The following is a 13,639-nucleotide window of genomic DNA, read 5'->3' on the forward strand; positions in this document are numbered from 1 at the left end:
CTCCCTTTCTACACTTCTATTCAGGTTTTATGATTTGATTTACCTAAGTACCTGATGAAAAAGGCACATACACAAAAAGAACAAACTGGCTCTTATAACAGAAATATCATGTATTTGCCATTAGCCAAGACATGCTGCGTTAGTCTAGAAACATCTTCCAAATAACGATCTAGGTGGTGGTGCTAAATTACATTTTTATGTCTTAAGTCACACCTTAACTTATCTGTGAAGTGCAAATTCCTACTGAGTAGGTATATTTGCTACTGCCTTAATACTAAGTAGAGAAATCCTAGATAAATACAGTCATCGTAGACAAGGTTCATGTAACTGCAGAACTAGTAGGCTACTTCTGATAGTTTATGAAGACAATGGATAAGAAGATAAGAAACATTGTTTCAGAATCCAAGCCATAGGCTGTAGAACTTATACTATGAAAAGCAGTTATTCTCCAAAGACCGTCACCTCACATAACTTTAGCCCTATAATTCCCAGCTGTCAGTTCATCTTTTCATTGGGAGAGCAACTCTCAAGCCCTTATATGATCAGCCACACTGACAAGTTTACCTACAGAATTTTTAAGGAACACTGCTACATGAATGGCACAGGAAGGACGTTTACAAATAGGTATACGAAAGGATAAGTTCAACTTCAAATGCAGTTTATTAGCCATCACACAAACGTCTTGCTTCAAAGAATTACAAAGTAATTGTTATATGACCCTCATACTTCTGATTTTTAAAAACAATCACTAAATTCTAAATACTTATCTATGAATGGACACTGAATTCTCTAACTTCAGAAAAGAAGCTGAGCTTTGAACATCTTCATCCTGTAATTACAAATTCCCCTTTTCCCTTTATAGGATGGGGTGGATATTTGCATCATTTGCAAATAAACACTTTGAAAACAACTCCCAAATGCCTTTTCTAATGCCATTAACCTTATCAGTTACATAATAGTAACTGATGATACTTCAAGAGAAAATACCCTACTTAGATATAAGTTCAAACCAGCTTATACCAAAGGACCCTCAAAACATCAATAATATATGTACTTTTTCCTTATAAAAAGAAAGTAGTGTGATACTGAGAATTTTATAACTTTTTCATCATCATCATTATGATAAGTATTTCATGAATAAATTTCCAAGGAGTTTATTTTTTTTTCTTCTATCAACTCCAAGTGATTTGCATTCGAGTTTACAGGTCTAGGGAGTATCTCACAAAGCAGGTTCACAAACATTCTTCCAGCTCTATTTTTAATAAATTAGAACTGAAAAATTCCCAAAGAGCAAAAACATCTTTAATTATTTTCACTGCCTTTAGCTAAACAGCACACAAAAAACAGAAACTCATTTGTTTTGAGCTGTGTATATCACAAGGGTAATTCAAATGCACAGACATCATATTTATATATTTCAAAGGGAACAAATCTCTTTTATTATTCTATAAATTTGATATATAGATGAGTTGCCATTACAAAGTTTTACTTTTTAGAGTAAAAACGTACCTAAAATATATTGTCTTACTGTTCCAGAATAATTGTAAAGGGATTGTCCCTTTGGCCAAATAGAAATCCATAAAACTATTATAATTATGGGTTATATATATAGTTTTTTTTCCTATAATCTGAATTTTGAAAGCATAAGTCAATTTAAAATGAACTGCTGTAATGGCTGAAACTAAAAAGGGAGGAGCAGGGGGATACAGAAAGAAAATTTTAAAGCTCGCCGATTAAATTAAGAGGTGTAACAAGCAAAACATGATTAACATTTTCTAATAATATAAAGATCACCTGAACTATGAAATTCAAAACTAGTTATAAATAAGAACATCAAGATTTATATTGTAGTCCCTATTTATATGAATAAATGTTTCATATAAATGTTAAATAATATAAACATCATATATATTAGTACAACTGTGAACACTTTTAAAATGAGACTGCAGAAAAACAAGACCTTCCAGTGATTTGAATGGAAAATGAAGCTTATGCACGTTCCTAAATTTCTCATGTTCTTTGAACTGGTGTTTTATAATGGACTGGGGTGGCAAGGAATCATGTCAAGGGGGAGGGTGGATAAATAGGTGTTTGGAGGAAAGAGGGTATGATAGGTATATACCTTAAAAAAAAAACTTTGTCTTCTTCCCACCCTCTACTTAGCTGGTCTGTGAACCATTTTTCTAAATGTTAAAAAATACCACATTCCCTTACACCATAGTCTGTTATAACATCTGATTACTTAAGAATCCACCCCATGTCCCCCTGGCCAATATTTTTTATTGTGGTAAAAACATTTAAACATTAGCATTAAACCTACCACCTTAACCATCTTAAAGTGTACAATTCAGTAATGCTAAGTATATTCATACTGTTGTACAACAGACCTCTAGAACTTTTTCATCTAGCAACACTGAAACTCTACATCCACTAATTTGCCCTCCCCCAGCCCTTGGATCCATCTTTCTACTTTCTGCTTCCATGATTTTGACTATTTTATATACTTCATGAGTGGAATCATATGGTATTTATGCTTTTGTGACTGGCTTATTTTGCTTATTGTAATGTTCTCAAGGTTTATCCACATGGCATATGACAGGATTTCCTTTTTTCATGTTCCATACATTATATTCTATTGTATGTATATATACCATATTTGTTCATCTCTTGATGGACATTTGGGTTGCTTCCACCCTTTGGCTATTGTGAATAATGTGATGAACGTGGGTATGCAAATTATTTCTTCAAGATCTTGCTTTGAATTCTTTTAGATATATACCCAGAAGAATCAACAGATCATATGTTAATTCTATTTTTAACTTTTTGAGGAACCTTCATACTGTTTTTCCATAATGGCTGCAGCATTTTACATTCCCACCAACGTCCACAAGGGTTCCAGTGTCTGTGGCATCCTCACTGAAACTTGTCATCTTCTGATTTTTTTGATAGGTGCCATCCTGATGGGTGTGAAGTGATATCTCATGTGATTCTGATATGCGTTTCCTTAATGATTAGCAATGTTAATCTTTTCATGTGCTTGTCAGCCATCTGTATACCTTCTTTGGAGAAATGTCTATTCAAGTCCTTTGCCTATGTTTAATCAGGCTGTTTGTTTTGTTGCTGTTGTTGGGTTGTAGAAGTTCCTTATATATTCTGTATATTAACCCCTTATCAGGTATAAAATTCTCAATTATTTTCTCCCATTCCCTAGGTTGTCTTTTCACTCTGTTAACTGTTTCCTTTGGCAAGAAAAGGTTTTAAGTTTTTAAGTTTAAGTTTTTAAGACCAATGGGTGTATTCCCATTCCCATTGGTCTGTCTTTGCTTTTGTCGCCTCTGCTTTTGGTGTCATATCCAAGAAGTCACTGCCAGATTCAACTGAAGCCTTTCCCCCATGTTTCTTCTAAGAGCCTAACAGTTTAAGGTCTTACGGTTTTGATCTTTAATCCATATTGAGTTAATTTTTACATATGGTGTAAAGTAAGGGTCCAACTTCATTATTTTGCATGTGAATATTGTTTTCCCAATGCCATTTGTTTAAAGAGACCATCTTTTTCCCATTATGTAGTCTTGGCACTCCTGTAGAAAGGCATTTGACCATATTGTTTCTCTCTATTTTGTTCCATTGGTCTATATTATCTACCTCTCTGTCAGTACCACACCATCTTAATTACTACTGCTTTGTAGGATGCTTTGAAATCAGGGAGTGTGAGGGCTCTAACTTTGTTCTCATTAAGATTGTTTTGGCTACTCAAGAGTCCCTTGCGATTCCACAGAAATTTGATTTTTTTTTTTGTATTTCTGCAAAAAATGCTATTGGGATTTGATAGGAACACACTGAATCTGCAGATCACTTTGAGTAGTATGCACATTTTAACAATGTTAAGTCTTCCAATCCATAATTATGGGATATCTCTCCATTTATTTCTATCTTCTCTGAATTCTTTTTTGTTATGTTTTATAGTTTTCAATCTCCTTGGTTGAGCTTATCTCTAAATATTTTATCCTTTTTGATGCTATAGTAAATGGGACTGTTTTCATAGTTTCCTTTTCAGTTTGGTCACTGTTAGTGTATAGAAATGCAAATAATTTTTGACTGTTGATTTTGTATCCTGAAACTTTGTTGAATTCAGTTCAAACAGGTTTATTTGGGGTTTTTTTGTGGAATCTTTGGTGTTTTCTACATAAAAGATCATGTCATCTGCAAACAGAGATTATTTTACTTCTTCCTTTCCAATATTTTTTTTCCTCCTTGTCTAACTGCTCTGGCTAGAACTTCCAGTACTATGCTGAACAGCAGTGGTGACAGTGGGCATCCTTGCTTTGTTCTTGGCCTTAGAGGAAGAGCTTTCAAGTCTTTCCACATTGAGTATGATGTTCATTGTGGGCTTTTCATATATGGCTTTTATTGTGTTGAGGAAGCTTCCTTCTATTCCTAGTTTGCTGAGTGTTTTTATCATGAAATGGTGTTGAATTTTGTCAAATGTTTTTGTCAAGTTTTTTCTGCATTGATTGAGATGATTATGTGGTTTTTGTCCTTCACTTTGTTAATGTGGTATATTACAATGATTTATTTTTGTATGCTGAACCAGCCTTACATTCCAGCTATGAATCCCACTTGGTCTGGTGTATGATCATTCTAACGTACTGGTGAATTCAGTTTGCCAGTATTTTGTTTAGGGTTTTTGCATCAATATTCATCAGGAATACTGGTATGCAGTTTTCTGGGGGTGGGGGTTTGCTTCATTTTGTCTTGTCTTGTTGTGTCCTTGTGTAGTTTTCGGATCAGTAATGCTAGCCTTACAGAATGAGCTTAGGAGTATTCTTTCTTCAATTCTTTGTAAGAGTTTGAAAAGGATTGGTGTTAATTCTTCTTTAAATGTTTGGTAGGATTCTCCAATGAAGCCATAGGGTCCCAGGCTTTTCTTTGTTGGGACATTTTTTATTGCCGCTTCAATCTCCTCACTAGTTATAAGTCTGTTCAGATTTCTTATTTCTCCATGATTCAGTCTTGGTAGGTTATGTGTTTCTAAGAATTTATCCATTTCTACGTTATCCAATTTGTTGGCACAGTAGTGTCTTATAATCTTTTTAATTTCTGTGACATCAGTTATAATGTCTCCTATTTCATTTCTAATTTTAACTATTTGAGTCTTCCCTCTTTTTTTCTTAGTCTAGCTAAGGATTTGTCAATTTTGTTGATCTTTTCATAAAACCAACTCTTCGACTTGTGATTTTTTTGGACTGTTTTTCTATTCTCTATTTCATTTATCTCTGCTCTAATCTCTCTAATTTCCTTCCTTCTGCTGACTTTGGGTTTAGTTTGTTTTTCTTTTTTTTGGTTTCTTCAGGTATAAGATTAGGTTGTTGATCTGAGATCTTTCTTCTTTTTTAATGTAAGCAATTACTCCTATAAACTTCCTTCTTCTGCTGCATCCTGTAAGTTTTGGTATATTGTGTTTTTATTTTCACTTGTCTTCAGATATTTTCTAAATTCCTTTGTGATTTCTTCATTTACTCATTGGTTGTTTAAGAATGTATTGTTTAATTTCCACGTTTGTGGATTTTCCTGTTTTCCTCCTGTTACTGATTTCTAGTTTCATCACATTGTGATCAGAGAAGATACTTTATAATGATTTTAATCTTAAATTTATTAAGACTTGTTTTGTAGCCTAACATGTGCTCTGTCTTGGAGAATGTTCTGTGTGCTCTGAGAAGAATGTGTATTCTGCTTTGTTGGGTGCAGTATTCTGTATATATCTGTTAGGTCCAATTGGCATACAGTGTTGTTTAAGTCCTTTGTTTCCTTATTGACCATCTGTCTGGCTGTTCTATCCATAACCAAAAGTGGGGTATGGAAGTCTACTACTATTATTATGTTGCTGTCTATTTCTCCCTTAGTTCTGTCAATGACTGCATTATATATTTGGGAAAGAATTTAAAAATTTTAAGTAATAATATAAAAAGCCTGGAGTCAAAATACTTTCCCTATAAAAATGACTGGCTATAGTAAGGAATAAAAAGATAGAAGGATATATACAAAATTATACATTTGGTGGTTTTTATTAACTTCACTGTATTTTTTTCTGTACTTTATAGATGTTTAATAGTGAACAGGAGTTCTCTTAGCAATTATAAAACAAAAAAGTTTTTTTTAAAAAGAGCTATGCAAAGTACTCTATTATAAACTAATTCATGAGCTAATGACTTTTTCATATTGTTTGAGGTTTTATAAATTATAAAAGACTAAGATATAAGACAAATAACACTTAATTTTTGTTTAAATTTTTTGTTTAAGAATAAATAACTTCATATCAGATTAGCAGGATTTCAATATTAAAAGCTTTCAATATCAGGCTTGCCTGAACAATCCTGGCAAATCAGGAAAGAGCTGAGTCGCCTTATTTTCCATACTTTCTCCCCAAATTTAAATATGATTAATTTGATTAATTACAGAACAAAAGGCAATCAAAATATCAAAGTAATTTACTCTCAGTTTTTCACATATTTTTGTATGAAAGCATCACTCAACTACCATTCCTACTGTTGGTGGACCTGACATCAAACTAGTTAAGAAATAAACCTTAACACATTTTTGGAAACTTTTTCACTACCAGTTTAATCATTTGGTATGTCTTGAGCCTTATATTTATTTTGTAGAAATGACTGAAATTGTTCTCATTTTCTGGTTTAAAAATATTTCTAGTTGATTTTTATATGCATAACCAATTCAATTATTCAGGCTAAATAGAATAGTTTTTAATTGTTGTTACAGTCATTGTTGGCAAAATGGTTAAACTGAATGTGTGAATAATCATGGCCAGATTTTTATTCAGAAGTATACTATTTTAAAAAATGAAATTTTAATAAATATACTAAGATAATAAAATGCATTATGTGGAGATTTTACACTTAAGTCTGAGAGAAAGTCATTTAATAACCACAAGCAGTATTTAAATATAACTTACTAAGAGTAGAAAATTTTTATAGACATAAATTTGTTTAGATTTCAAATCCTAAGACTACATGATGTCTTTTACTTTTCATAAACTCTAACAAACAAGTGGGCATGTTTCAGTTTAACAGAACTTGTTAAATACTGGAAATACTTAATAACCAAAGAAAATGTATATTAAGCCTCCTGGAGAGCAAATATTAGTTAACACTTACTGGACATAGTAGAGAAACCCTCAGGCTGGTTGTAGCTATTTCACTGTCTGGATCCGCAGTCAATTTCTCTTTAACTGACATTCATCAAAGAGAAAACAAACAAACAGAATAAGTTTATTAAAGATACATCACTGATGCAACATAAGAAAAAGAATGAGGAACTTAAAAAAAAGAACTCAAAAATAATCTGCTCAATTATTTTCCAATCAATTGAATGAAAAGATAAAAACAATTATAAGGTTCATAATCTCTACAATAAGCAAAGGAAGGAAAACAACTGTTTATCTATAGACTGACTACATTTCCTGTAAGTCTCCTATTTCTCACCCACAAAACAAAAACTGCATTGCACTAACATAAAGGAAATTTATTTAGCAGGTTAATATATTCAGCTGATGGCAGACCATCTTCCTTTTATAACTCTAAGATACTGGATAAAGATTTTCTTTCTTTTAAACTATGACAATATTATTTGAAAAGAAACATAAAAAACAACTATAAAACTAACATGTATAAGTTTTTACAATGCTCACATAATATAAATATTTATTGTAAACACATTAATTCTAATTTCAAATTATAAAAAGAAAAAAGTTCAATTGATTTTTTTTTACCATATGATTATTTGAGTTTTATATTTATTTATCCATAGCCTAATTAATTATGCTACCTTGGGCAAGTCAGTCCTCCTCTCTGAGCTTAATTTTACTTCTTGGAAAATAACAGCTTACACTAGATAATCTCTACGTCTTCTCAGTTCAAATTTCCTTTGGTTCTTAAGAGAGGAGGCACTGGTAATTTTACTTTTTTTTTTTTTTTTTTTTTTTTGCGGTACATGGGCCTCTCACTGTTGTGGCCTCTCCCACTGCGGAGCACAGGCTCTGGACGCGCAGGCTCAGCGGCCATGGCTCACGGGCCCAGCCGCTCTGTGGCATGTGGGATCCTCCCAGACCGGGGCACAAACCCGTGTCCCCTGCATCGGCAGGCGGACTCCTAACCACTGTGCCACCAGGGAAGCCCGTAATTTTACTTTTAAAGCTGTTCTGTTACTCTCGGTCAGTCTAACATAACAAGGACCTTTTTTTAAAAAATTAATTAATTTATTTTTGGCTGTGTTGGGTCTTCGCTTCTGTGCGAGGGCTTTCTCTAGTTGTGGCGAGCGGGGCCACTCTTCATCGCGGTGCGCGGGCCTCTCACTGTCGCGGCCTCTCTTGTTGAGGAGCACAGGCTCCTAACGCACAGGCTCAGTAGTTGTGGCTCACGGGCCTAGTTGCTCTGTGGCATGTGGGATCTTCCCAGACCAGGGCTAAAACCCGTGTCCCCTGCATTGGCAGGCAGATTCTCAACTACTGCGCCACCAGGGAAGCCCAACAAGGGCCTTTACACTTCTCATCTGAAAACCTGAGACATGTTACTTCTGAAAACCTCAGAACTTTAATTAAACTTCAGCACAGAAGTGAGACTGGAAATACCTAAACGTAATATTTCAATAATTTTAGAAGCTGTTCCAGAATAACTTTAAAGTCTATATGTGTAAGGGGGCACAAGTGGAGTAGTTGTGGAGTCAATCATAGAATTTCACAGCTGAGGCACAACTGAATGTGACAGGAAGGAAGGGAAGGAGGGAGGGAGGGAGGGAGGAAGGAAAGAAAGATACAAGAAAATGGGAAGGGGAAAAGTACTTGGGTAAGGAAGAATAATTTCAGATGTCTGTTGAACTGGTAACTATTTATAAGAACTAAGAATTCTGGGCTTCCCTGGTGGTGCAGTGGTTAAGATTCTGCCTACCAATGCAGGGGACACGGGTTCAAGCCCTGGTCCAGGAAGATCCCACATGCCGCGGAGCAACTAAGCCCGTGCGCCACATCTACTGAGCCTGCACGCCACAACTACTGAGCCCATGTGCCACAACTACTGAAGCCCACGCGCCTAGAGCCCATGCTCCACAATAAGAGAAGCCACCACAATGAGAAGCCCGTGCATCACAACGAAGAGTAGCCCCCACATGCCACAAGTAGAGAAAGCCCGCGCACAGCAATGAAGACCCAACACAGCCAAAAATAAATAAAAGAACCAAAAAAAAAAATTGAAAAAAAAAAAGAATTAAGAATTCTGCCTTTATTAAACTTGATGATCACAGAGTCTGGATTGTTTTGAGATGGTCCAAGTCTTAGATATTCTATTCAACTGCCTCCATAAACTAGTGGATCTCAACTAAGATGCACATCAGAACTACCTATAGAGCTTTCTAAGTTATAACTGCCCACTGAACCAAAATGGGGAAAAGGGACACTAATAAGTAGTTTTTAAAAAGCTCCAGATGTGATTCTGATGACAGACTTTAAAAAGTCATTCTATGGCCTGGAAATTCAAAAATTTTACAGTCTATATAACTCATAGGCTGTCTATCACATCTAAAAAGGCACACAATCCGTGGGTTTTAGTTTGGAAAATATAGTTATCATATCACTTATGCTAATTAATATTATATGTAAATTATGAAAAGTATGCTTTTGCCATTATAGACCCAATCTTATTCCAACCTTTCTTATAAAGATACATTTAACAAACAGTATCTTTTTAAAGGTGACAAACAATTGCCATACGAAACAAACATGTAAATAGAATTCTAATATGATTCCTAACCATTCTGCATGTCTTCACCAACCACTCCTTAACACCCACCATGCACACAACAATGGGAACAGTAATTGACTTTACATTTTATCTATTTAAACTTCGAGTTAAATGAAGCAATATCATAGATCATAATATCGGCCTTACGCAAAACAAAGTTAATTGTTAGTACTTTGAAAAAAAAATGCAAAAGGAAAGGCAACCTGAGGTAGTGGTTCAGAGCACAGGATCTAGAGCCAGCCTAGGCTGTAATTCAGCCTTAGTCATTTAACTTTTCCGTGCCTCAGTTTCCTCATCTTGTAAATGGGAATAATAACAGTACCTCATAGCATTGTTGTAAGGATTAAATGAGTTAATACAAATAAAATACTTTAAAATAACCTAACATTATACTAAATAAATATTAGTTATCGCAACTTAAAATGTGACTTGTATGTTTATTTTCTCTCAGAGGTGAAAGAATTTTCTGAAATTATTTTAGAATTAGCTTATCAATTTCTATTAAAAAAAAAAACTTTGCTTTTCACCTTTGCCATTATAGACTCAATCAATTCTTTCCTGTAAAGATACTTTTTATTACTTTAGGATCTTGATTGGATTGAATTTAACCTACAGATCAACTTGGAGAGAACTGACATTTCTCCAATAACAATACTGAGTATTCTGATCCATTAACGTGATGTATCTCTTCATTATTCAGGTCTTATTTTAATTACCCTCACCAATGTTTTATAGTTTTCAGCATACAAATTGTGCATATATTTTGTGTAACATATTCCTAAGTATTTCATATTTTAAAAATTCTTATTATTTGAATTTCAATTTCCAGTTGTTTACAGCTAGTAGAAATCCAATTTTTATAAACTGACCATGTATTCTGAAACTGTGCTAAATTCACACATTGGCTTTAGTAGCTTTTTTGTAGATTTTTTGGGATGTTTTCTATACAATGAAGTCATCTTCAAATAAAGACAATAATTATTGTTCATTTCTAATCTGTATGCTTCTTTTTTCTTGCCTTATTGTGCTGACTAGGATCTTAAGGGCAATGCTGAATAGAGGCATTAAGAAAGATATTCTTGCCTTATTCTCAGTCTTAGGGGTGAAGTTTTTTACCATTAAATATGATGTTAGCTAAAGGCTTTTTGTAAATACCCTTTATTACATTGAAGCACCCCCCTTCTCTCTATTTTGCTGAGTTTTATCATGAATCGATATTGAATCTGACCAACTGCTTTTTCTGAATCTATGGAGATGATCACATGATTTTTTCTTTTTTAGTTTGCTGAGATGAGAAGGTGAATTATATTGATAGATTTTTGAATGTTGTATGAACCTAATATTCCTGGAACAAACTCTATTTGATCTCTATGTATTACCTTTTAATATACTGTATTTGTCAAAACAATTCTGAAAAAGAAAAATAAAGTTGGAGGACTACATGATTTCAAGAATTACTGTCGAGCTTTAGTAATGAAGACTGTGTTATTGGTATAAGGATAGATAAATAGGTCAATGGAAGATAATGGAGTCCAGAAATAAATCCATACATCTATGGTCAACTGGTTTTTGACAAAGGTGTCAAGGTAATTAAATGGAGAAAAAATTAGTATTTTCGAGAAATGTTATGGAACTGGGTATCTGTATGGGGAGAAAATGAACCTCTAAAGCTTACTTTGCATCATACACAAAAATTTATTTAAAATAAATTGTAGACCTAAATCGAAGAATAAAACAATAAAACTTCTAGAAGTAAAATGTTTGCGACCTTGGGTTGGACAAAGATTTCATAGTATGCAAAAAGCACAAACTATAAAAGAAATGGAGGGAAAAGTTGAATAGACATTTCATCAAAGAAGCTATAAGGATGGCAAATAAGCACATGAACAGATGCTTAATTAACATCGTTAGTCATTAGAAAAGTTCATATTAAAACCACAACGACATATCACCTACACAGTGACCAGAATAGCTAAAATCAAAGCAGCCTGACAATATCAACTGCTAGAGAGAATGGGGAGAAAACTCTAAATCTCAAATCTTGTGGGTAGGAATGCAAAAATGGAATATGCACTTTATAAGAAACTGCCAACCTCTTTTCTATACATTTATCATGTGACCCAGCAATCCTAGTCCTGAGTATTTACCCAAGAGAAATGAAAACGTATGTCCACAAAACTGATATTCATATGCAAACTGCAAATGTTTTAGCAGCTTTATTCATGGTAACGAAAAACTGGAAGCAATCTAAACGTCCATCAACTGATAAATGGATACCCAAATTACAGTACAGATAAATGGAACACTACTCAATAATAAAGAAGAGCAAACTACATGAATGAACCTAAAAGCATTATACTATGTGAAAGAAGCCAGAAACAAAAGGCTACACACTGTGGGATTTCAAGTTCTGGAAAAGAAAACATCACTGAGACAGAAATCACATCAATGGTTATAAGAACTGGGGGTAAGGAGATGAGACAGAATGCAAAGGGCCACAGGGTAACTTTCTGGGGTGAAGAATGTTACATATTTTGATTGTGGCATTTAGTTCATGATTGCATAAACCTGTCAAATTCATCAAACTGTACACTTAAACAGGTGAATTTTTACTGCTTGTAAACTATACTTGAATAAACACAACCAAATAAAAAAAAGAAGAAAGGTGTGTGTGTGTGGGGGGGAATCACTATGTTAAATTTCATAAGAATGTGAAAAATAAAAATAAGACATCAATATTCATCCTGCTGCATCAACCAACACCGGGTAAATCTTTCAGGAGTTCAGGTTTTCTTGTGTCACTGTGAGCTGCAGCCTTAACAGTATTTTACTATTTTACTATATGATGATTAATTTACTAAAATTAATCTTTGAAAATCCCTGTTGTCATGTGCTATGAGAGTTGGCCACTAGTCACATGTGGCTATATTTAAATTTAATTAAATTTAAAATTCGGTTCCTCAGTTGCACTACCACATTTCAAGTACTCAACAGACACACAGTACTAGTGGCTATCACACGGGACAGTGCAGATATAGAACATTTCCATCACCACAGAGTGTTCTATTAGTGCTGTTCTAGGTTTTCAAAAAAATTTCTATCCTTTTTAGAATTTTTTTTTTTTTTTTTTGCGGTACGCGGGCCTCTCACTGTTGTGGCCTCTCCCACTGCGGAGCACAGGTTCTGGATGCGCAGGCTCAGCGGCCATGGCTCACGGGCCCAGACGCTCCGCAGCATGTGGGATCTTCCCGGACTGGGGGACGAACCCGTGTCCCCTGCATCGGCAGGTGGACTCTCAACCACTGCACCACCAGGGAAGCCCTCCTTTTTAGAATTTTAAGGCTGGAAACAATTGAACATATTAAGTCCAATACTTCATTTTATAATCAAGAAAACAGACGCACAGAGATGTGATCTTTTACTCAAGATCTCTTTTCATCAGTTTACTTAACAAAAGTCTGAGGATCTACTATGTGCCAGGCCCTGAGCTAAGCACTAGGAATTCAAAGAAAGGTAAGATTAAGTTCCTGCCCAAAGGAACTCATAGTCTAGTAGAGAGCAAAGATACTTCTCTAATGTGCTGTAATGGAAACTAGCTGAAAGTCAATGCATCAACTCTGGGGGTTCTGAGATGCCTCCTGGAAAAAGTGAAACATGAAGGATAACTAGAATTTAGGCAAAGTAGGTAACAGGGAAGTTTGAGGCACAGAGAACAATACTGGCAAAGCACTGAAGAAAAGAAAAGAATTCATTATTTTTGGAGTAAAAAGAATGAGAAGAAGAATGAATACAGATGACACGGGAAAGTAATAAGCAGGTGCCACACGATGGAA

At 34.5% G+C, this 13,639-nt stretch overlaps 1 protein-coding gene across 1 annotated transcript in view; it reads right to left on the minus strand.

Annotated features, from left to right (window-relative positions):
- Nucleotides 1-13,639, minus strand: part of PIAS1 (protein inhibitor of activated STAT 1) — a 124,643-nt gene that overhangs the window by 18,055 nt on the left and 92,949 nt on the right. Inside the window, exon 8 of the mRNA XM_060097119.1 lies at nucleotides 7,170-7,243. Coding sequence (XP_059953102.1) covers nucleotides 7,170-7,243 — 74 coding nt within the window. The remainder of the gene's footprint in view (nucleotides 1-7,169; nucleotides 7,244-13,639) is intronic.

Source organism: Mesoplodon densirostris, chromosome 4, assembly GCF_025265405.1.
Source record: "Mesoplodon densirostris isolate mMesDen1 chromosome 4, mMesDen1 primary haplotype, whole genome shotgun sequence".
Classification (NCBI taxonomy): Eukaryota; Metazoa; Chordata; class Mammalia; order Artiodactyla; family Ziphiidae; genus Mesoplodon; species Mesoplodon densirostris.